We start from the raw sequence: 26275 nt of genomic DNA on the forward strand, positions 1-26275 counted from the left end.
TTTATCCAGTCCCCTCTGCCTCTTTGAGTTACAAAACGCCAAAAAAGTAAAAATGCGAAATTACATATGAATTCCAGGACAAGAAAAAGGTGAATGACACCACTGTACACTGACATACTAATAATGAACTGCTTAAAATCCATTGTTCAAGTAAATGTGGTTTATGAACAACAAGTAACTGTGACGTCCGTCTCCTTACAAATATTTGTTAAAAGTACTTGTTTAATAGGTACGATACGAATTTCACAATTGAAAATAATACATCAATTCAGATCATTGTCCAGACATTTTTCCTCTTGAAGTCATGTTACTTGGTGTAGCTTAATGGTTTATTCAGCTACACCAATACGATTTTTAAAAGATTCGCTAATAGTCCCGTTAACCCCTGTTGGTAAGCTAAATATGCTTGTGTTACGAGTGGGTTCGAACCCGCATTCCTCGGATCTGACCCGACATCGACACCATTCTTGCTTTCACTTAATCAAGCCTTCTCAACTTGAAATAAAGTACAATAACATCCTTACCTTCATCCCAAACAGCACGATACAACAGGCCAAGCTGAGCAGCGTATCTGGCAGTCTACACTGGCCGATGTTTTTGAACACGCCAGCCCAGGTATCAATGAAAGACTCCGATGGGAACTTCAAGCCAAGTAGACCCTTCAGCTGGGATGACGCGATGGTGACAGCTGCTGCTGAGGTAAACCCAGACACTACTGGCAGTGACACAAATTCTACTAGGAAACCTGGAGGGAGAAAAAATATCGTTATTTTTTACCATAACGAGGAAACTCTTGGCCTGCATCTCACCTGGTGGAAAGTGATGATCAGGCCGAAAGTGGTAGTCTAAATACTTGAGAATCAATTTGAAGAAGCATATAATTGAGTTGTTGTCATTAATTAATAATAATGACAGTAGTAAGTCCCAACATAAAAAAAAACTCTTCATTCTAAACCTGAAAACTGAGCAACTTTTCAGTTTGCTGTAAAAATAGTTTCAAATCTCTGAATAAAAGAAACGGTAGTTGAAGAACTATCAGTGTCAACTAAACTGCCCTGTAATACGTGAAAACTAATGAGAAATGATCTCGCTCAGAGTCCAGAGGGTTATTTTATTTTTTCTAGTTTTACGGGGTAGGCGACAGAAATAAATGGTCCATAAAAACATTGTCGACGGCTTACTTACTCGTATCTATCAATCATGTACCTACATGAGAATAAGATTATGATTTTTGTTGTCTAGCTCAGCAATCGAGTTTGGTATGCTATTTTCTTTAGCGGAAAATAGGAAAAAACTCAGGTAACAAGTAAACTATGAGCCAATAAGACTTTAGCAATTTTGAAAACATAATAATAACATTGTCTGTGTGAGTGTGTTTGCCTAATGTGCAGATAGACCTACCTGTTTTTTATTGCAAGGTGAAATATTTTGGAATATCTACTGAAACCGAATGAATGAAATTGAATGTAGGTATGTTAAAATTTTTCGATATGTATTTTACTGCTGCTTCGGGCTTATTGTTGACTTATATACTTAGTCATGTCATTATTAACGAATTTGAATTTAAGGTACATTACAATTTAAAAATTAACATATTAAATGGCTAAATTAACATAATCTTACCGCATTGCGCGATGCCAGCAGCCAGCTGTACAATGCCGCTGATAAAGCACAGCAAGATGGCGAAGTCCGGATTCGTCCCGCTGGTATACGTGAAGGTCAGCAGGGACAGCAGCGCAGTTGGCCCAATATTGATTTGGGGGCATGTACCCATTACAGCGTATATGAAGCCTCCGAGGAGCGACGCGTATAAGCCATACTGGAAGAGATTTTTTTTATTCTTAGTTGTTCTGAAAATTAATTAATGTTGCTGTATGATACGAGACTTTTTATTCGCACTTGGCCTCTATTAGTAAAAATTATATCAAAATTGTATAAATATAAATGCAAATAAATAATTTTAATGTAAGATTAATTTGATCATTTAAGAACATTGTTGGAATACACCTAAAAATATCTAAATGCAAATCGCTAATCGGTTATTAAATAAATTAACGAAGATAAAACTCTTGCTGATGATAAAGTATATTTACTTTATTTTACTGCAAACACAAAAAAGGTTTTCGAAGTTATTTACACGTCAAGGTAGAGTCTTCGTAAGGATTGATTAAAGATCACTGATTTCAAATTCTAAATGTAATAGCATTATAGTCCACCAAATAGTGAGCAAACGCTAATAATTGATTGTATTGATATTTGTTCAATTATCTCATAACATGAATGTATTGAAAACAATGGCATTCATCTGTCAATTGTTTATTCAAGCGTAACATTACATTGTGAAAGACTGTAACGATATAAGCGTTTTCAATAAATTACAGGGTACTATTCCAATGACATAATACATTACTGTGTACTGTTTTCTCCAAACAGAAGGTAATTTATATTCCGCAAAACATCTGTCATACCGTGATCACGATTTCTGAAATGTAATCAAAATGTCGAAGCAAATTGCGTTTCAATACCGCCTCGCAGGCTTAAATAACTACACATGCTCCGCAAACATGCCAAATACTAACTCCGAGATAATTGAATCATTCTACTTACTTGAAATGAAACGGCGGCGAATGTCTGACCTCATTTTAGAAGAGCTTTCTGCGATATTGGAGTAAATATTTCAACTGAACATAAATCAGTAACTTAAGATTCCAACGTTTTCTTGTCATGTGAAGACAAAATATTACGTTTCCGATTGTTAATGACGCATTTGATATGCGGGATTTTGTTTCTCGTTTCATTCGGTTAATGCATTTACATTTCATTTGTTCGCTTAATTTAGATATTCATCGGATATTTCGTAATATTTACGCATATTATTTTTAATATGTAATTATTTGTGTGGGTTGGGTTAATCATCGAGAAAATTATTTCGTCCTGTGTTGTGATCCCTACTTATGAGCCAAGTAATTAACTTGGTGAAGCTTTGATTGAAATAGTTTTCATCAAATCCCATCTAATTTGAACATCATAATTACCACGCATCTACTAAACTGAGCTCAACGTTAATCACGCACGATGCACGCATAAAACCATTTTACAATTAAATGCACATGATTTGAAATTGTTTGCAACGTTAAATTTAACGGTGAAATATGTAATATTGCCTCCAATAGTGAGATAAACGCTGAATTTCGTGCTTTGGTGAATTAAATCTGCTCTATTTTAGGATAACGAAGTGAAATTAATATTTAATATTAACTAATAGACTTTAAAATAAACTTTGCAATTATTAATTTATAATAATAATTACTACAGTATAATGTAGAAGGACTGTTTTACGTGATTTTGTACTAACATTTTCGCTTCTAGGTCTCAACCGATATCTATTCTTTAATTTCTTCTTTTAAACTGTCTATTCCAATACCGAATACTATTACTATGGAACAGCGGGCTCGTACATAAATACAGCTTTTTGTCCCATGAAATGCGTTTCAAAATATTTTTAACAATGCCAGTAGCAATTCAATAGAAATATTAAAAGCAAAGCTGCCCGAACAGTGCCACTGGCCAATCGCTCGCAATCGACGTCTGAAATTGTTATGCAGCCGTTGTTCATGTTTTGATAGCACCGGGAATACAAGTTTTCCAACTCAATTGCAATCGACGTCGTTTTGGAGTTTTTTTATTATTTTTTGCATAACTGCAACAGCACGAGCAAACTTTGGTAGTCTACTCAGAAACAAAAATGACTTTCCGATCATTTCATTTGTATATCCAAAGTTAGTATAGCTTGACTCTATTATAACGACCCTATTCATTGGCCAATGGTTTATTGCCTACTTCAAACATGGCATGAACACTAGTATTTAAAGTATCATGATCATCATCAACAGCCCTCTACAGTCCACTGCTGGACTATGAGCCTACTCCACTATAGTGGAGGGTCGTGCCATAATCCCCACGCTTAGCAGGCGGGTTGGAGATCGCAGTTTAAAAGATTGATGTTTTTCAGAGAGCGCTACTGTCCGTTCTCTGTTTGATGTGTAGTCCCTAAGTCGCCTCTTACGACAGTATTATCTTATTTAAAGTACGGCTCCAAGGAAACCGATTCTTTTACATACTTATCATCATTACATAATCAGTTATACATACATATAATGTGTGCCATAATGTTTGGATATTTCAAGGTCCATCTCTCACAGAAGGTTGTGCATCCTTTAAAGAAAAGTTCAATAATATAATAGGACCTTAATAAAGTCACTTTATGTTATTTATTTAGCAGTAAGAAGTGTTTTATCCTTATTGTCATTTAGCCTTCAGTAACTGATAAAAATAATAGTATTAAATGTACACAAGTACTAAAGATCAACTGCATCCAGTCTAGTGCCCTTTCATGGGTGTCTTTTACATTTATTTTCAATGCATTAGTCTACCTGCATAATGTGTACTGCTGATTTCTCTGTCAAATATGGAGATTTTACGATTTTGATCTACAGCTGCGTGTTCAATTTATGAATCCTTCCCAAAACAAAAATATGTATAAAAGTAGGTATTTCTTGCATAATTTCAACTCCAACTTCTTATATTTTATGACTGGCCATTGATGAAATACCTACACTGCAATGACACTGTCTCGACCTCATTATGACAATAATAAAGAAAAGGATGTTATCAATTTATCGAGAGCACAATAGCCATTACTCACTTGCATGTTGTTTGGTTAACAAATATGAATAAGATCTTATTAACAAACTGCTGAACAAATATTATCATTATGATGCTTTACAACTAGAATGCAAATAATTATGGAACAAAAAAGATAAAGAACAGCATTTATTGATGGAACTAAGTATACATATTGTACTAATCATACAGTAGTAATTAACTTGTTGGTTGTCCTATTAGGTAAATAAATAAAATAAAATAAATAACCGCGATCTTGAAAACAAGTATTGATTAATCGAATATTATGTACTTTCAATAGACTCTATGATGCAAATGCAACTCAATTGATAACTTGGTTGTTTACGTACATCATATTTTATGATATAGGTACCAAATCGTCTGCTTCTACCGATAAATACCTTGCATGATGAGATACAACATTTAATTGATATAAATTATTAAACACGTGTCAATATTAGAGTCAACAAGACACCTATATTGAACAAGCGTCTTTGAGCAGGACAGGAACAAGGATAACGCTAAGACTTCTTATCTCTAGGTCAATTGCCTTGCATTTATGGACCTAGGTACTCAAGGTTTTAATTATAGTAAGCATTGTTTAATATAAAAATATATTTCACAATCTGAAAGATCATTCGACTGATCTTATGTTACAAATAATTATGAGTACAAGACAATAATATGCTCACTCACGCGTAGGAAATCAATTACTCCTAGGGTTATGTTCCTAAACATATTTTTTGTAAGTATGCCTAATAAATAGGTAACTTAGTACGGTCTAGTAACCAAGCAAAGAACTGATTGAATATTCACACTTCGAATTTAATGACCACGTAAAATTTATCAAAGTGAATGATTTATAAATTTATTTATTTATTTTAAGGACAGCCAACAAAGCATACACCATATCTAATATAACCTTAATACATCAAACATTCTGTGGTTTTGCCTTACTTAAAGGCTGCCACGGCATGCAAATAAGTGTACTACTAATAGAAGGCAAAAATACGAAAATGAAACTTTAAAATTAACGATGAGTCAAATCTCCCACAAAGGATTTCATTTTTCACTGCGGTTGCAATCTGGAGTCGGGAAATCTATGGAACTAATTCCTAGGAATTATATGAGTTCCTTTCAATCGTAGCTTTGTGAAAGTAGGTAGTATTTTAAATTGGTGTAATAAGTTACATATTTTAAAAAATGCAATATTTTTAAGCATAACAGTTAAGCAGAAGAGTCTCCTGAATCTTACTGATATTAATGAGATCTGAAATTAGTAATTCTCTATTTCTCTATAATACGAAATCTCAGAGCGAATCGCTTTTATTGGAGGTGTCAACCAAGTACTCAATTATTAATCTTTCTTCTTTCTCTGTATAAGAAGTAAGGAACTAAACTAAGATCAACAACGATAACCACTAATCAAACTTGCCAATGAAATTCCGAGACCCCAGAGACAGGTACGAACTGTCGTGATATCTACAGGATGATAGAAGTAGTTGGAATTTCATTTACCAGAATATTGGTAGAAAATTACCTTGTTTTGATTGAAAAAAAAATGCATTTTCGGCATAGGTAGGTTAGATTGACTTATTTCAGTAATTCTTATAACAATACTAGCGGCCCCCGCGACTTCGTGCGCGTGGACCGCGTTTTACCGCGTTAGGGGTTGAATTTTGCAAAATCCCGTCTTGATGAGCACCTATGTATGTTCTAAAGAAACCACCATGCAAAATTTGAGACTCCTAGCACTTGTAGTTTCTGAGATTTCGTGATGAGTGAGTGAGTGAGTGAGTGAACTTTCGCTTTTAATTTACCCAATTTGTATCCACAAAGAAAAAAATATTGTATTAACTTCTAAAGAAATTTGCCTTGACTGAATTGAATAAATCAACAGTACTACATAGAATCACCACAACAGCGGAATGGAAACGAACACATTTACGTTAACGAGACGAAAGCGCCTCGTATGAATGGTTTCCGGGAAGACGGGCCCGCCTACGGCAATAATAGGTGCGTGTTTGTTTAACAATCGGTATTTTGTGTTCTGATATGTACCAGCTAGTTTATCGTCGAGTTTTGGGGCGTAATTTTTTTTTTTTGTATCTACAACAGAGAAGGCTCTTGGCCTGCATCTCACACACACAACAATGTTCTTAAATACTCTTAATATTGTTGATAGAAATAGTTGGAAACAAGTTCTATCTCTAACATAACCGAGCAATAATTTTTGCCCCCACTGAGAATCGAACCCTGGACCTCTCGGTATCACTAGACCACATAGATGGCTTACAGAGGGATTAGGTTAATTAGTGACTGTCACAATAACATCATTTTCTAAAAGCTATAAAACGTTTACTGGCGAAAGATTTAAGTGCCTTCAGTAAAAGTTATAAAAACCTTTATTGCTTTTAATATTATACACAAATCTCGCACCAATTAAAATCACCAAAGTACTGCCACTATCCAACAATTTAATTGGAATGCACATTAACCATACTGTATCGGATTGAAAGGTTCGAATAATATGAGTAATATGCCGCAACCAACCGGCATAACACAAACATTTGTATGTCGATAACAAACACAATATCCGCCGAACTGTATGTTTATGAAACTCCTTAAATTCCCATCCACCAATACCAAGTAGGTACCAATATTAAATGTGTTAGTGTAATCAAACGGAACTTAATTCAATAATAATGTGGATCAGGGATATTGGTTAGTGATGTTCCCATCGAATATTACTTAACAATATTATTATGCCGGAGGTATCTACGTAACTATTATTAGATTTGTATTAGCTCACGAGTGGTTTGGAGATGATTTCATTTACATACATGTATCACAATATCTAAACTAATGTAATGATTTATTTATGTTTATTAGTAGGTAACATAGGTGTATTAGAAAAGGGTGATAGACATAGATTAATAAACCTAGATAGATAGTAAGCGCATGAAAAGCGAGGCAAATTTTAGTAGACCATTCTAGTCCACTTGAAAGGACAATGACCAAAAGTGGTCCAAATGTCCACCACTAATGAGACCTATATTGGCTTATAGTCCACTAAATAGAGATTAATTTTCAGTATGGGACGAAAAAAAAATACGCTGTCAGTAAAAAGTTATGACTGTTTGAAAAATTGTAGTAGTTTACGCGCTAATCTCAGAAACTACTGGTCCGATTTGAAAAATTATGTTTGTTATGGATAGCTCATTTATCAAGGATAGTTTTAGGATAAATAACATCACCCTACAACCAATAGGGGCGGAGCAGTAAAGACAAATGTTGTAAAAATGGGAAATATTATTCAAACTATTTTCACTCGTACAAAGTCGTAGGCACAGCTAGTATAATATTGAATAAAATTCATCTATAAGCCCGCGCCACATGCGACATGACATAACATGCGTAGATTAGTCCAAAATGTGCAATGGATAGAATGATATCAAGAACATTTTTCGGATGAAAAGGTAAAAAACAGACTTTTTATTCAGTCATAACTTTTTACTGACAGCATATTTTTGATTGCGGTTTGGTTATAATGAATCAGTATTTAGTAGACTATTTTACTTAGTGTTCCCGAGGCCTATAGGCTTTTAGGCTTTTTTTTAAGGCTAGCCTATGAATTAGGGGCTACAGCGGGAAAAAAGCTTAAAAAGTCTTTTAGGCCTTTAGGCTAGGCCTTTTTCATAGCCTTTTTTTGTCCACCCGATTACTATAGGCTTTTAGCCTTTTTGTAGGCTAGGCGCATATTTAAAAGGCTTGAAAGGCTAAGAAGCCTATAAAGGTTTTTAGTCCTTTAGGCTAGGTCTATTTTATTTATTTTTAACCGACTTCAAAAAAGGAAGAAGTTATATTCGACTGTATGTATTTTTTTTTCTATGTATGTTCACCGATTACTCCGTCAATTTTGTGGACCAATTTTCAAAATTATTTTTTTGATCGATAGGGTACACTTCTGAGGTGGTCCCATTGTCACCAAGTCAGGATCTGATGATGGGATCCTAGGGAAATCGAGGGCAACCCTCAAATTTTATAGGCACGTATATCGTTTTTCAAACTTTTTAAGTTATTCAAGTATTCGCTCCTGGAATTAATCATGATCTCATAATTATTGATGAGCTGATGATAGAAGGTAAAACTACTTAATGCTTAGGAGTTGGAGGATATTTTTTTAAATATTATAGGTACAAATAGACCAATAGTTGTATTCTTTCATGTTTTTAAGGTGGGCTGACGGTTTAAGGTCTTTTTAGGTTGCCGATATGGTAACCTGTATTTTGTAGGGAATATTATTTTACACTAGACATGAAGAATATGGTCTCAATGTACTGCCTACCTTCGGTGGTAACATCAAGGTAATAATTAGTTAACTAAAAAGCAAGAAATAAGTTAAATTTTATAAAAAAAAATATATCAAAAAAGAAATTATATATTTTGGAAACAATGTATAACGTTTTTATTTAATTAGAAAATAAATGCAATACAAAAATACTTGTTTCATTCATACGAAGCCATAGCCTGAATAATGGCTATAGCCTTATAATAAGCCTACTACTCGAAAAAGACTTTAGTCGGAAATAAAGCCTAAAAGGCTAATTTAGGCCTACAGGTTTTTTTTAAAACCTATAGGCTTTTTATAATGAGTAGCCTTTTAATAGCCTAGTAGTCTATCATGGCCAAAAAAAGAACTAAATAGGCTTAATTTTAGGCCTAAAAGCCTATAGGCCCCGGGAACACTACAAAATACATAGGTCTCGTTAGTGGTGGACATTTGGACCACACTCCATACATTTTTGGTCATTGTCCTTTAGAGTAACATTTTATTACGATAAATCTGATTTTTTTCTGAAAGACTCTGATTTGACAGTACATACTGACATAAGATTTGACAGTAATGACATAAGATTTTTGCCTCACTTTTGACGAAGCGTTTATGAAGATTATCCATCTAGGCTTTATTTAATCAAAAAAGATGATAAAAAAAGAATAAAGAATTTATAAAAACAAATTGTGCAGTGTTAGGATCACTTAGTGCACACAAGCTTCAAGACAATAATTCATAGCTACAAATAAAAAATTGGTACTCCAAATGTTTACAATTTAAGTGACACAATAAGAAACCTACTGTTATTAAGGTACCTACCATATGTCGTTTAATATGTAGGTGATATTCACGAATACGAGTTCACACATGTTGTAACTTTCCATGTAATTTCAGATGTTTGGTGACCTAGTTAACTTCTCAGAACCATTAATTGCTATGCCCAATGTAGAGCCCTAGCATCGATGAATTAGAATCAGGTCATTAGCGACAGAGCCTCCTCAATCAAGCCAGAAGCCAGTTTGCACGTCAAAGCTTAAGCATACATTGGAAGGTCACTCATCGATCTTCTATTAGCTTCACTGCCACAAGTCAATCGGTTTGAAGATAGTTACATAATATAACTATAGATGACCCACGCTGAACTGTCCCACGAAACTCAATGACAGGGGGGCGCTACCATCGTTCAACTATATGGTTTCCAACATGGCAAAAATCGGAACCAGCGATCCGGTATTGACGGTGGCTCCCCGCTGTCAATGTCATGCATAGGACAGTTCAGTATTTTGGAACTATAACTATAGTCTTTTTCACCTAAGATGATCCGTATGACGTTTCGAGTTTGAAAGATTTAGAGATGTCACATAACTAAACCATAGCGATTTATCTATCGATTTTTTTCGAAGAGTTAGTAAAACCTACTTTTAGAGAAATATTTTGTATAGGTGTTATTTAACAAAAAGCATGTTTTTTTTAATCACAAATATTATTGTAACAATTTTTTATTGATAATATTCAAATTTCATGGTTCGTACGTGTTCGAAAAAACGATTCCCAAAAAGTACTGGTTCTGTTTCTTTAAATTAAAAACTATTAACTTATTTTTAATGCGTTTATTAAAGTCAATAATCGAAAAATATAGTTGATTTTTGTGATGTTTTTAATAACTAAGTATTCACTTCAATCGATTAATGAACCGCGGAAATAATCGATTTTATTATACAAGAAATACCCCAGCACTAAATCTATTCCGTTTCACACATTGCGTATATTAAATAAAAAATATTTTTACATCGTATTTAATTAAAATATAATCAATAGACTCAGATTTTACTATACAGGGTGTTAGGTAAATGGGTATATGAGCCGACACTAGCCCATGTTAACATGGTCATATAAATGGTATGGTGAAGTCAGAAAATTGATATCTTCATTTTAATTATTTTAATTTTCATATAAATCGGATTTTATAAAATTTCTTTTGTATGAAAATAAAAATAAAAAAAATGACGATATCAAATTTCTGACTTCACCATAACATTTATATGCCCATGTTAACATGGGCTAGTGTCGGCTCATTTACCCATTTACCTAACACCCTGTATATTTCAAGACAAGGTAGTTATTTTTTTTTATTATATTGCTAATAAAATACAAATATTTTTTCAAAAATATTCTGCATAAGTAGTATGCGTAATATGGATAACCTTGAAGTGTCATACGGATCATCTTACGTGAAAAAGACTATAAGTAGCTGTGTCCGCGACTTAGTAATTCTTCGAAAAATCGTTTATATTTTTTCCGTTTACGCAACATTTTTCATCGATGTTCTGCTTCTATTGGTTGTAGCGTGAAGATAATGTATAGCCTATAGCTTTCCTCCATCCAACACAAAAATAAGTTTTCAAATCGGACCAGTAGTTCCTGATATTAGCGCGTTTAAACAAAATAAGTACCTACTTAATTAATTAATGCGAGTAGTTTCTACTAACTTGCTACCAACTATAAAATGTAGTCGTTATGATTTTAGAATAAATCGACATCTGTTTGTACATCGCAACTCATCATGACCCGATTCTGGACACGTATTAGCGATTACCCGTGGATTTAACGACATAAGCAGTGGTTCCCGAATAAACCCCAGGTTTGTGAGCTTTGCTATAAAACTGCCGGTTGGTTAAACCATTGTTTACTACTGTAATTGGTTCATACGAAAAACTGAAAATGCCGACCAAAATTTACTGACACGTATTGGGTAAGAGGCTTTTGGTGATTTTACCGATATGATTGAAGGAAGGATATTACCTATGTCTTGTCTCTTCGCTCACAAATCAAAATATCTAAATGGCGCCAAACAACAACACAATTTAACAGTTCATGTACTCCAGTTTACGTCATATTGTGTCATTTGTACAGTAAATGGGTTCACATGGTCTCAAAATAAGGAATTACTTTGTATACCCTGTTACCTAGACAACGCATATGCCGGGGGCTTTTCTCTACCTAGATGCGATCGTGCGAATAAGGGATCGAATTAGGAACTATTTCTTGCTCGCATTGATTCCTATCGCTACTGACCGTCTCTATCTAATATTAGTACCTACCATAGAAATTAATGTATAGTATCATGTTCCATCATATTCGCATATTACCTCACAGTATTGATTGGACACTTAACCCTACCACATACCTGCGGTTCAAAACCAGCCAGCGAAGCGTAGGCGATGGACTGTGGAATGAGCGTCAGCGCCACAGTAATGCCGGCTATTAGGTCTCCGACGCCGTTTCGCACGTCGTAACTCCTCGACCACTGCAGTATGGGGAACACGCTGGCCAGAAACCGTTTTGGGTCGATGAGCTTCATCATTTTTTTGCCTGTGGGGAGAAATACTTTTATCATTGTATAGGTATGATGGGAGAGACTGCGTTCATGCTAATTAATATTCAGAAACCTAGTGTAAAAAAAATTATAAAATTCCAGCTTTTAAACGCCAGGAAATAGTCAAATAGTTTTGTTACCAATATATAGTTACAAAAACATAAATCGATTACTCAATACAATTTAAGGCCTACGAATACTTAGTAATTAAAATGTTGCAAAAAGCAGTTGGTAAAAACGATGTGACCCTAAAAAATTTGGAAATCTCGCACTTTTTGTCGTTTTAAAATTTGAATATCAAATGTGCGCAGCAAAAACGTGCGTTTTTTTTTCTTTTAGAGGATTTCTTTTAAGATTAAGAATATTGGCCGAGTTGGAAAAGACGACCGCGATATTTTTTTTTCCTTGTATGCGTTATAGTCCGGTACGCGCAATACTTAGGCAGACAACGCGACCGTTAAATTTTTTTTTTCCCTCCAGGCTCCAACAAAAACTCAACATCTGAAGATGATGATTCATTCATTGTGAAAAAACAGAGTTGAGTATTTAACTGTGTACATTGACAACTCATAGAAGTTATCCCAAAAAAACTTGTCAAACTCTTTTCATTCTTATGACTATAGCAATAAGATCTCTCCATTGTATTCATCTGTAAGGTCAGCTAAGCAATTTGTGATGATGACCCAATGCAATTAAGTTGACGCCTGTTTGCACTTCCTGTACATAAATCAACATACCTATCAAACATTTGATTGAGTAACGAATTGTATAACCGATGTAAATTTTTATAGTCGCGAAGTTGAAGGAGGCAACCAATTTTTTGATAACGTTTGTGGGTATTGTTTTTTTTTTTTTCGATAAATCTTAAACCTGTCCATTATGTCTACAAATTGCTGATGGATTGTTAACCTTGCCTTGTGCAAAATAAATTCGAATATGTGTTACTATGTTATCAGGTTTAGATGATTTGCGGATTTTAGAGAGCAGTATGCGTAACTTCATCGGTAACCAACTAACTTTACAGACGATGTTGAACACGGAAAATGTGTGCTAAAACCTTCTATTTTTTTATTGTTTAATGAAATTATTTTGTATGCTCGCTCAGTTTGCTCAGGAACCAAAAAGTTTAGCTATAAAAAAATAAGCTGAAAAGGTTTTCTTTCCCAAAGACACGCATTGTTTGCAAGTTTTCGATCGTACTTAGATCAAAATTAATTTTAATCGCACCTTCGTTACTAACATGAAATGCCTACAAGTGCATGATTACTTGAATCCTAAATATTTTTATTTAAAATACAGAAGAGTATATTGCCAATCGTCTAATCTATAACAAATTCGATTCCACGCGAAATGAACCGAAGCTAACTGCTAGTTTTTCATTAAACATTAGTTTTTTATCAAGTAATAAACAGTTGGCCAACAACGTCTACTGGTACTTAGCTGGACCTTGACACTCGAAAACAGCTAGTACTTATTGTAAGTGCAACCACACAAAAGCAAACACTAAGAATTTTAAGGCAAATGTAAATCACAATTTATGTCTATAAGATAAAACTCGACAAATGCATCCTGTCCTGCATCACGCAATCGTGATAATCCTTACAAATCACAGGAAGTTTACAATCAACTTTAATCAGGTCCCATCAATAGTACCTTACAATTTTTTAATAAATGCAAATATTTACAATTGAACTCACCTTTTCTAATAATATATCTCGAAATAATCCAATAAAATGCAGCCGGTTAAATTAACCAGAAAATGATTTGTCAGCAAAACGTGGTTTACAAAACATTTCTACAACTAGATCACACATTAATTATTGAATCTATGAATGAAAACTGTTTACGTATTCACAAAACACCACACAAGTTTTCTCACGAACTGTCAAACTTTCCCGCGGTTTTGTGACAGCCACAGCGCATGCGCCGCAAACTTTTTAACCTGCGCGTGGGACAGCGGCCTGATGCAAACTGCCAGTACTATTCAGAGTACCTGTACTAAACGAACAAGTGTAACAATACGCTAATCGTAATTTTTTGTCACGCCTCACGATTTTAAGGAAATAAATCTATTAAAAAGTGTGCATCAATATCTTACCCGGATTTTCCAAAATGCCTTGGAAACTTATTTAATCAATTAATCTGATCACAACTTAAATAATTTGCATATTTAGCCGAATACCTTTCCTTGAAAATTTTATTGATCAAGATCTACAAATAATCTTGCAAAAAATAATAACATTTTAATTAACCCATTAGAGGTCAAACACAAAGTACTAATATATTTTAAATTTTTTCTTTATTTTCATATTGAAATCAGAGCAAAAAAACACAAAATACAAGAAAATCCTGAAAAAAAGTTGTTTTCATGAAATTACAGGGGTGTACTCAATTGGGTACAATGACCTCCTAGGTATGCAAATTTTCAAAATGCGCCTTTTCGACAAAAATTGTTTTAAGGGACTTCTTACACTGCCAACGCACTGTTAAATGACAAAGAACATACCCCAGCTCTTTTTCAGTTTTGATGGGATATTTTCCAACTCCATTTTGAAGAAAAGCCATCAACTATTGGTACAGCCGGACGCATTTTCGTTGTTTATTTAGCATATCTCTTCATCTAGTGACCAGTAAAGTATATTACATAGTCTCTCGAGGTAGCTTGTGGTACTCAGATAGTACCAAAACCCCTAAATAGGGCTTTATAGGAATCCCAAGTATATTGTGTTGATTGGATACTGATATGATTATAGCCAATAGAAATATCATAATGATAATGAGAAGCATCGTAGTTATCTATTGGATATAATAATATTGTTATAATCAGCTTTTTTCAAATACTGTGCAAGTTTGAGGCCCTGCAGCTCTTCACAAAATATAGCAAACTTATCACCACAGACTTTGGAAGTATCTACAGCGATTGAAGAATTATGACTTTTGATTGGGTGCGGATTTGTGGGAACCTATCGTCTTCTTTTTCACGCCAGCGGTTCATTATCACTATCGTCCTATAAACTGCCTTTGCTGCCACTATCCCTTCTGTTCATAAATACCCTTTAGTACGTCTTACGGTATGAAAAACGTCGCCGTATCCTCTTTTTCAGTCAACATACTTGTATCAAGTGGTATAATTATTAGCCAAAATACATTCATCGTCATAACTATCCTGTAAAACGTCTCCAATAACTTCTTCAAGTACCTTTTAGCTCTTTTGAGCTGTAAAATTTAACAAAAGAGCAAAAAATAAACACAGTTTTTTTACTTACGCATGTTGTCATTGTACCCAACCGAGTACAGTAACTTTTAAATGACCCTAGTTTTATTTGAGATGTAAATATTATATTATATTGTGTTTTATAACTTACTCTGATATGTATTTTAAAGTAATAAAATAAAAAAAATAACTTATGAGCAGTAATTGTTATAAAAAAATCAAAAAATAAACACCTACCCCTACTATGTTTCAGTGACACAACTTCAACTGATACTTTTTATCAAAAAAAGTCCCACTACCCGCGTAATTGTTGTCAATATACTTTAATAGTGTTGTAATGAAGTAAAATAACAAGTCTACCTATGTAAATTTTGTGAGATTTGCAATTGACACGTAAAAATATAGATGTACCCATTTGAGTACAGTGACCTCTAATGGGTTAATTTTTGTATGATTCACTAACCAATGTCAAAGGAATTCTACATACCTACCTTTTTAGAAAAATGTGGATAAACCATTATGAATAAATATTTTATTATGCAGGCAACATACATACTTATTTATATTAAGCGACACGACGACATTTCTGTAGGTCATCGGACTGTGTTGACAAAAGTAGGAATTGAAAATAAAAACTTTCTGTAACACCTACCAAAGCCACGGGCAGAAAGTAGACTAACCAAACATAGTTAGCTATAGTTAAGCACTATTAGCCACATGATAGCTGTTTTACAACTATGCTAATAATAAAAATAAAAAACATATTGTATTTATTAATTCTTGCAGGTTTTTTACTTCTTTTCCTGGTGAACCTGATTTTACAATTCCTTTTTATCTTTGGACTTCCTTAACAGACCAAGATTGTACAAAGAATGAACATTATTAGCATAACTTTTGTTTTATTTAATGACGTTGTCGAATACCCTTTACTTTTAAGGTTTTGTTGTTTTTTTCGTTAAAAAAGTTTGAATAAAAAGAAGAAAAGGTTTAAAATAAGAAAAAAAAGTTTAAAGTTGACTTTTTACGTTTTTTTGAAAGCTCATGACTTTTTCTTCCAAAATGAAGATTTTATAGGTCCAGGAATTTAATTCAAATTAAACTGCCTAGAGTCCTTCTGTCACTTGTACTTTTCGTATGACTTTTTTTCAGACGGTAGATGTACATCCACTGCTGAGTTTATGTAGATAATGTAAATCAGATACAACTTTAGTAGTGTCCTTCTATTCCGTCTAACTCTACTTATCAATTCAAAATGGTGTATAATAATTAGGTGGTGGAGAGAGACCAGTAAGAGGTTGAAGAAAAAAAATGTAACTGTGTGCTACAACCTCCACCCTCTTCAGAACAAACAGAATGTGTGGTAAAATATGATAATACTTACATAAGTGGCACAAAACAAAAAATTTAAGAGACCTCTATCTAGTTTACTTTTTCATAAAGAAGGTTAAGTTAATATTATCAGAACCATGTTAAATATTTTCTTTTTCCAATCACCAGGAAACACCTTATCACCTTCGTAGACATTGTTTCGCGCAGTTGATTAGGTTTTGCAATCTCTCATTTCGCGGTCAATAGTGTTCGCCGCGATGTTGTAACATTCGCTATTTTGTCTAACTTTTTATTTCAATCCTATTTTGATATCGCCCTTCGAGGACATAATGTTTTAGTTCTTGTACTAGCTGTGCCCGCGACTTGGTACGCGTGAAAATAGTTTTTTTTTTTAATATTTCCCGTTTTTGGAACGTTTTTCTCCCTTCTGACCCACCGCACTACCAAACCACACTACCAGTAGTGTCGTGGGGAATATTTTTTCCCTTCTACACTACCAAGCCAGTAGTGTCGTGGGTAATTTTTAAGGGCCTTACATCTTCATTCCCATCGACACTACTACCATAACTAACTAAATGTAAAATTTTGGATTGTTTTGTAATAAATATGTTTATATCCAACCCTAACCTCTGTGCAATTTTGCAGTTTGACGGAATTTACTGAAAATAAAATATTACCTAAAAGGGCTTATGTATGTACATGTTACGGTAAATGTACCTACAAGTAAAGCACTTTCAAATGATACCAAACACGGCATATTTATGTTAACTTTATTTTTTTTACTCTGTATGGTTTGTCCGCTAGAGGGCGCCACATTAGATTTTGTGAAACCCCATATAGCCTTTAACCAGCGGACAATTAAGACGCTTCTAATGATATGTCATTTGTCGAATTCTGTAGTTTAGAAGTTACGAGGGAACAGATGAACATACATACATACATAGCCTGTCAAAATCATAACCCTCCTTTTGCTTTGCCGTAGTCGGGATAAAAATAATATAATTTTGTTTTTTTTTCACGCAAAGTTATGTAAGCCCTTTTAGGTAATATTTTATTTTCAGTGAATTCCGTCAAACTGCAAATTTGCACAGAGGTTAGGGTTGCATATAAACATAATTTATTACAAAACAATCCAAAATTTTACAAATTTTACATTTAGTTATGGTAGTAGTGTCGATGGGAATGAAGATGTATGTTACCCACGACACTACTGGCTTGGTAGTGCAGAAGGGAAAAAATATTCCCCACGACACTACTGGTAGTGTGGTTTGGTAGTGCGGTGGGTCAGAAGGGGTTTTTCTTCACTGTTCCGCCCCTATTGGATGTAGAGTGATGTTATAAAACTTAAAGCCTTCTTCGATAAATGGGCTATCCAACACAAGAATATTTTTTTCAAATGGGACCAATAGTTCCTGAGATTAGCGCGTTCAACCAAACAAACAAACTATTCAGCTTTAAAATATTATACAGATTTCCTATTGTGATACCGCCCTTCGAGGACATGGTTTAGTATTTATCCATGAAGATAAAGTGTAAGGTTCAACGCATTCTTATCACATTTCAAAGTACGATTCTTCGGAATTTGAATTCGGTAGGTAGGCATGACTAATTTTATTGTTGTTTATCAAAGGTGAATGCACATTTTTATCTTATTTTGAATCTTTCAAGTACCCCTAACCATGTCACTTACTTTAAGTTGCTACATTTTGCTTATGAGGTAAAATATCTAAGTACATAGATTTAAGTGTAAATTAAGTTAAAGTTATTTTTTTGGGTAACAAATATAAAAACAGGCCGTACTTACTGATGTCTATTTTTATTTCTTACAAACTTAGGCCTTGATACGTTTCTATTATTAGGTTTTTTGTCCTTTTTAACTCATCGTCACGAATGAAGCGTAAAAGATCTTACGCCCGTATTCACAAACGATGCTTGCTTAAGTGAAGCAGCAAATCGAACGCACAGTGTTTTGAATAGAGCTCTGTGATTGGTTCGTGTGTCACCCTGTGCGTCCACGCGCACTGTGAGACCTCATAGTAATGTTTGTGAATACGGGCGTTAGTAACGTTAACGGACAACATAATGATTATTATTCATTGAATCATTTCAATTACTCCTACGAGTAAATCTACATGTATACATAATTGGGTAACTAATAGAGCTATTAATATGTAGAGATGATCTTACTGTTATACTCGTACCTATGTAAGTGTACGTACGTAAGTAATAAATATGTCTCAAATCTGGCGCAGTTAAGTTACAAATTGCATATTAAGATGTAGGAACTCTTCAAAATGAACTGATTTTGAATATCCTTGGGATCTATAAATCCTTGGAAAAGAATTTTACGTGAAAACTAGTGACACGGAATAACTTTACGACTTTTCTGAGATAAAATCAGAAAAAGTAGGTACTTTTAACTATACCTATTTATGTATTTGTTAATAACATTAATTAAGCAAATAGTTTAAGTTAAAGTAGCACTCATAATAACTTGTCGTGGTTATGCGTTTAGTCGCATGCCTTGAACTCAGGAATCGGCGCACGCGTTTATTCAAACATTTATTCCCTTGTAGGGCAAACGATAAGTAGCGTGGCATATAATTTGCAATTCCTAAGCAGATTTCAAGGAGTTCGATTGATTTTCTTAATAAAACTTGGCTAAGGAAATGACAGGTTGAAAAATACTCGTCTCTTCATATAAGAAGCTCAATAATTCAAAAGATCAATCCTCACCTAACCATACATAACTGAAAATTTTGTCAACTATTTTAAGAATTTTCATCAATTTTTGAAACGCATGAAACTAAGTTGTTATGCAAGAAAACCTTGCCAATGCTAAGAAATAAAATTTTCATTTGACTATTTTAGTATCGATAAACCTGTACTTACATAATAATTTTCTAGTGAGGTGTGTCCGCACATAGGTAGTAAGTAGGTATTATTTATTGGTCTTCACTTTATTATGACACTTTTGAAATTGTAATCTTTCAATTGTAAACTTTATGAACAGTTCATATAAAATAAATAAATAAAAACTTACTTGATATTTTCTCTTGCATCCTTTTTACCATTTTCACGACATAAAACCAGCTCGTTTTAATCAATGTTACCCAGCATTAATTGTATAAAAATTTAAATTCATTTCCTACTAACACGACCTATTCTTATTTGTGTTGACTGCATAAGTACACGCATTTTTAAAGTCCATCTACTTACTTAAGATTAGAGATCCAAATATATATTTCAATGTCATCTAACCTTTATCTATCTGTTTTGAAGTAGTTAGATACAGATTGATCGGTTCCCCCAGAGTTGCAGAGATAGCCTTATCCTGGATAGAAAAAAACAATTGTGCGTGCAAGAACAAATTGCAATTTGCACCTAGTTCATAATCTAGCACTGGACTATGGCACACTTAGTACAAAAATCTGAATAATTAATTAAAAAAAGATGACGTGTGTTTAGACCTGGACACGTGGGTATTTTGCTTGCTTGGTTTTTAATTAATTATTATTTTTATGCAATTATATTGAATATCTTATACATGTAAGTATACTTAATCATTATTATTAAAATCATTCTAGTCTAGAACTAAAGTAATTTCTTTAATTCAATGAATCACTTAAGTTGGTATTCCTAGTAAGTTTATCTTTTACCTGACGAATTACTATCGATCATAGAGCACTTACAAATGTTATCACTTATCAACTAGACAAATATTCACTTTCGAAATCAAATGTCTATACGCAATCTGTGTAACTAGACAATATTTTAGACAAAGTGATAAAAATAAAAAAAAACATAACAATATTTTTCCAAAAGATAGTCTATTTTGAGAGGGCAACGTTCAATACATACGTACTTCATAAAGATTTCGTCAAAAATAACCAAATCATACCTTATTAGTGTAGATAATAGGTATAAAATTACCTGACTGCTCACAAGGTATAGCATTAGTTCATTTTATTTGATCAATAAGGTGCTAATTGCGCATAAGCGCCTTCCTAGAACTCAAATTAACGAACCGAATTTATAAAATATGTACACAGTACCATTTTTTATTTTTCTAGCTGTTTTCTCAACGACTCAATCTACCTTTGTGTAGCTTTATGTACTTACTATAGACAGTAATAAAAAGGATATAAGCACCTTACAAATAAATGAAATTAATTAAAAGGCCCTGTCCTGTGGCCTTCCTTTACTACTATTTACTACTTACATTTTGTGATCCAAGAAATTGCAATTGCCATTTCGTTACTCTTTTTTTCTTTATCATGTTATTATTTGTTAACTAAGTAGGAAGAAAACGACAACGAACAACTTGTGGGATCGGTACATAATATGTACATTTTGCACTATTTAGCAAGAGGCTATGATTAAACTCAATATCTTATTAAGTAGTTTCGTGGAAATACTTATTGGCTAAGTACCTAGATACTTTTCTATACCTATTCCTGGAATTTAAAACGAGTAGGTTTTCTTTTGGTAATATATTTATGTAATTTACGTAAAAATCAACTTTTTACGTAGGTAAGTATTTATCTTCTACGTAAAAACTCGATAAGCTACCTAATTGAGCTATGATCAGTTCACATAAAATATAGGTAGTAGGTACCTACTATCCAAAACACTTACCTTGTTGATGCGCAGGAGGACAGATGACGACAACCTAAAAACGGATTTACCGATTAATTATGACTAAATTAAGGTGTGAAAATTGGAAAGGGTTAAATGATCATATTTATAATAATAAATATTTAATAATATTTCGAGATAAATAGACACTTCTTATGTTTCTTTAAATCCCCCTGAAATCAAATGGATGGATCTAGTAGGTATCTAATGGTCTAAAAAATCTCGGCACCATAGTTACAAACTTTTTTATTCAATATAGATAATATGCAATAGGTAGTAAGGTTTTCTTGTGGTTTGAACGCGATCACTCAAATAATCATAAGATTACTCAGGATTATCTTTTCACAAAAACCTATGTGGTTAACCAACACCACAAATCGGACATCGGTATTTGAAGCGCCACTTAATAGCTGCCAACGTTACAATACTCACACGTGCGCAGGTAATACCAAGAAACTCTCGTGAGTTCTAAAGATATTTTTCCTTATACTTACGCAACAATTATATACTTACTTACATGAAGTGTTTTTAATGAACTTGCGTAGCATAAACATTTAGAACGTTGTAAATAAATGTAAAGATAGGTTTTAGATAGCCTACTCCACAAAACGTAATATGACGATTTCTATCAAACTTTATTTATTCACAAAATTGCTTAAGTCTAGACGTTCAGCAATCGGCAAAAATCTATTCCAAAATTCGAAACAGCGGCTCTACATTTTATTGTTAGGAGCATATTGAAATCTAACAAATATTCTGATTGATATCACCAAGGTACCTAGAGTCGAGATCTTATCGTACAAATTCGATATCTTATCATTATACAAAATTGTTCAAAAACAGCACTTATTATTATATAACAGCTACATAAGATGCCAGCTTGAAAGCTTGATGTGCTCATCCCTACATCGCATTTCGATCACAGGTCGCCCCGTCTAAAGTTAAATTCATAACAATGCTTGAGAATCGACGCTTAAAATGCTGACAGCTAGTTCAATGACTGACAAAAACAACACGTCTCTCGAGTGAATGATTCGGTAGGTACTTTAAAATGCTGCAACAAAAAATATACAGACTACCGCACATCAAGGTAAAATGCAACCTTAGGTAAGTTGTAATAGTCCTGATAAGAAACAAGAAGTGTATTCTGGCGACTGTACCTACATCGGACTTTTCGCATAAGAAAATTTTATTTTTTTCTACACCACGACAGCACACTTAAATTACAATGGCAGGTTTCACGTTACAAAACGGCTTTGATGGTACGAACGAAGGATAAAAAATGGGGAATTACATTTGCTAATTATGTGAGGTACCGATGTAGGTTTCCGTTTATAATATGGTAATGAGTTACAGTTGACCAAGTTGTTTATTCCATTTGCCCATCGAAACCAGCTGGAGGGGTTTCCCAATTACCTAAACACTTATCTATCACGAATTCCAGATATTTAAAATGATAAGATATTGCTCATAATTAACCACTAACAAACATCCTGCATCTAATTTACATAAAACCACCAAAAATTATGACAGCAAAACTACTGAGTCCAAGAAATCCTATTGAATTAGTTACAAAGTCTGTTACAGTCAATATTTTCCTTTACGATCCGAATAGGTGGGCAATCCATCAAAAATTCAGCATGTGAATCGTAGTTTCACCGTAAATGTTTTATATCCGGGACCTGACGCCGGGCACGTATGACGCGACGATTAAACTGTGATTATTTTCGTCCACTTTTCCTTTATCGCGCGGAAACTACGGGGCAAAATCTCCGAGCAAACTGCTATTAGTGGCCTTGTTATTCGCAGTTTATCCCGACCTTATAGGAAGGCAAAAGTTTAATGAAAGAGAGGCTAGAGCTGCGCATCCTCGCTCGGAATCCACAATGAGGTGAACAATGGATCACGCGGATATTGCCTGTCAAATAGCTACCTACCTATGTAGGTTAAGAGTCCCCGCAAACTGCAGACTTGTAGTTTGATAGTTTCGTCGGGTTTTTAATCAGTGTGATGTGCAAATGCAATAATGACGAGTTGGCGTCGGATGATAAGTTTGATAGCTACAAGATTGCCTAAAAACTCAGTTTAGTTATCGGTCAACTGCATCAGTAGGTAATCTTTTTCTTAAAGGTTTTAAACCTTTGTTTGTCACCTGTCATCCGCTTTGCAATGGAGGGAAGTCGAACCTTAATTTCGAACTCCTCCTATGTTCTTCTGATTAATTTCGTTGCGGGTCCAATGACAGTTTAACTTTCCCCCGGGACAAACTTGACCTTCATTGGTTGGGTTTTTGTGGCGGTCAAGCTGTAGATCCTGGCTACACAGGAGTTGCAGTGGTGGGAACGAGAGGTGGGAATAGTCCCGTGCATCAGTAGGTAATCTAGACGCCCTACGCATAGAACTGATTGTCAATTTGTCGGTTATCTTTCAATCACTATCTTGTCAATCCATCTTGATAATCTCTACTAAACAAATAGGTAACTACAACAAAAACTATACTTGAAAAAGTCTGCAGTCTGCGGCGAGTCTAACCTTAGGTCACCGCCGGACCGAAACGACGGGATATTACATAAAAGATGAGCTAAACACGATCATTATGTCGGTCCATACGTAACATCGCTACATCCGAAAATAATATGCATTCCTCTCAAAGCCACGGTCAGTTACGTGTCACTATTTTTGCTTGTTTTTAAGATTTTCCCAAGGGAATCGCACACAACTAGATTGTTGCTGTTTTAAAAAGATCGTCTTTACCTCCATTGCCCTTCACATTTAATGCAACTTTCAATTTATTTAAAGCAAGTACAAAAATCTCCAACTTAAGAAAAATATGTAGGTAAGATCCAACAGGAATAATATTCATCAAAAGTTGTTTTATTGCTAAATGCGTTAGTAAAGTATCATTTAGTAGGTATTTATATCTTTCCCAGATTTCAAACGCTTTCGATTCAAATTCAGATAGGTTCTTATTTGAAATTCCACTTTCGTCCGCTCACCCAAATCGGCGAACAAACGCGTATTTACTGTGAATCTGTTTACGAAAAACACCCGATGACAGGGTCCGTACACAAATATGAATTTCCGATGAAAAACTACGTAAACGACACAACAAACGGTGCGAAGTATCTGCTTTATTTATGAATCGGTAACCCGATACAGAGGTCGGGAAAAATAAGCGATCCGCAAAACTTCGAGGACAATCCTGGGGCATCCTGGGGGAAGGGGTCATCCGGATCGCGCGGGGAATACGCAATGAGCAGGCTGGAAATAGGGTCTCCACGACACCCACACTTTTCCGGATTTGTCCGGATAACGTACAACGGTGCGAGGGTTAACCACTCGATTTATAACTGCTGCTTGTTATAACTAACAGGATCGTTATAAGTGGGACAGGTTTATTAACGTTGTGTGATATGCTGTACCTACTCAGCGAGAGTTGGTATATTTTTTCTGTTTAGCCCAAAGGTTAACTGGCAAAGAATGCCCAGTACCATTAAGTTCACCTTAGTGCCGTTGGGTTGGCAAAAGAGACGTCTACCTAAGACCTGATGAGATACCTAATAAGTGCTATAGGGGTGCAAAGTGCAACCCCTTGAAGTGCCAGAACCCTGCATAATACCACATTTATATTATTTAACAACCTCAAGCAAGTAAGCCTACATGACTAACTAGATTAATTAATAGGTAGGTTAGGTTAGGATCTACCTAGATCAATCTCAGTAAAAAGTTGTCTTGAAATATCTATCTATCTTCTCAACTGGCAGGCGTTCGCGCGCGAATTCCCCTAAACTAATTTTATCCTCAGCCATACGTTTTCAGGCACACCCTATCAAGAATATATCATCGTTCAGTTGATATTGTCCACTGCGAATGAGGCCGGGTAATAGCCTAGTATAGATGAGGGCTCCGCGAGATATTACACCGACGGGTGGTCAATTTATGAAGATTGAACTCCTAAGACAATCTCCACAATAATGCAATCACCATAAATTCAGGATAACACAGGATAAAAATCAAGGTATTGACACGTAGGTAAGGAATACTTAAGTCAAGGAAGTCTAAAGATAATTTTAAAACATTTACATACTGACATGCAATCATGCAACGCGCAACTTAGTCCAGTAGAATTAGATTTTAAATCGGAAATAATTCCTACAAAAGATTTTATTGCTTTAATGGCTTCATTGGTTGCCCATTAAGACTCTCCTAGGTTTTCGACTTCGACGGTGTTGTGCTTAAGTGGTGGGGGCCCCCGAAAGGGGCGCTTTTTCGCTTTTCCGATTATATCGCGTAAAGGACTTACCCTACCGAAAAGTGGTCTTCCTGACGGTTGAAGGGCATTTAATCCTGCATTAAATAAGACCAAATTCATATGTTTTGGACAAACCGTTCTCGTGAAAATGTTCGGCAATGTAGAAAATATGTGTATAATTAATGACCCTCTCCACGTCCAATAGCTCGTCACCCGTAGGCTCCCAAGCCTTGTAAAGGGTCGCCTTAACCAGCGTATCCCTGTCTAGGCTCACGAGTTGGATTCGCTTATCCTTGTTCGTTCCAGCCGTTCCTTAACTGCGGTTGCTGCACCTCTTCCTGGCACTCTCCTGAACGACTCTGTGGTACCTACTGTGGCTGCCCCTCTTCCTTGTACCCTCCTGTACGATTGCATTGCTTAGCCATATGCCTGGTCCAAGGTTCGACG

At 34.6% G+C, this 26275-nt stretch overlaps 1 protein-coding gene across 3 annotated transcripts in view; it reads right to left on the reverse strand.

Annotated features, from left to right (window-relative positions):
- LOC135074601 (sodium-independent sulfate anion transporter-like) overlaps positions 1-20027 on the reverse strand; it is a 54417-nt gene extending 34390 nt beyond the window's left edge. The window contains exons 1-4 of one of the 3 annotated variants that reach the window (XM_063968945.1): positions 19982-20027; positions 12207-12391; positions 1624-1819; positions 525-745 (exon numbers count right to left, since the gene is read on the reverse strand). In XM_063968945.1, coding sequence (XP_063825015.1) covers positions 525-745; positions 1624-1819; positions 12207-12391; positions 19982-20012 — 633 coding nt within the window. In that variant the 5' untranslated portion in view covers positions 20013-20027. Of the gene's footprint in view, positions 1-524; positions 746-1623; positions 1820-12206; positions 12392-14092; positions 14354-16165; positions 16226-19981 lie in introns of those variants that run through there. The other 2 variants (XM_063968947.1, XM_063968946.1) reach the window with 2 other exon arrangements.
- Positions 20028-26275: the final 6248 nt, after the last annotated feature.

Source organism: Ostrinia nubilalis, chromosome 9 (genome assembly GCF_963855985.1).
Source record: "Ostrinia nubilalis chromosome 9, ilOstNubi1.1, whole genome shotgun sequence".
Classification (NCBI taxonomy): domain Eukaryota; kingdom Metazoa; phylum Arthropoda; class Insecta; order Lepidoptera; family Crambidae; genus Ostrinia; species Ostrinia nubilalis.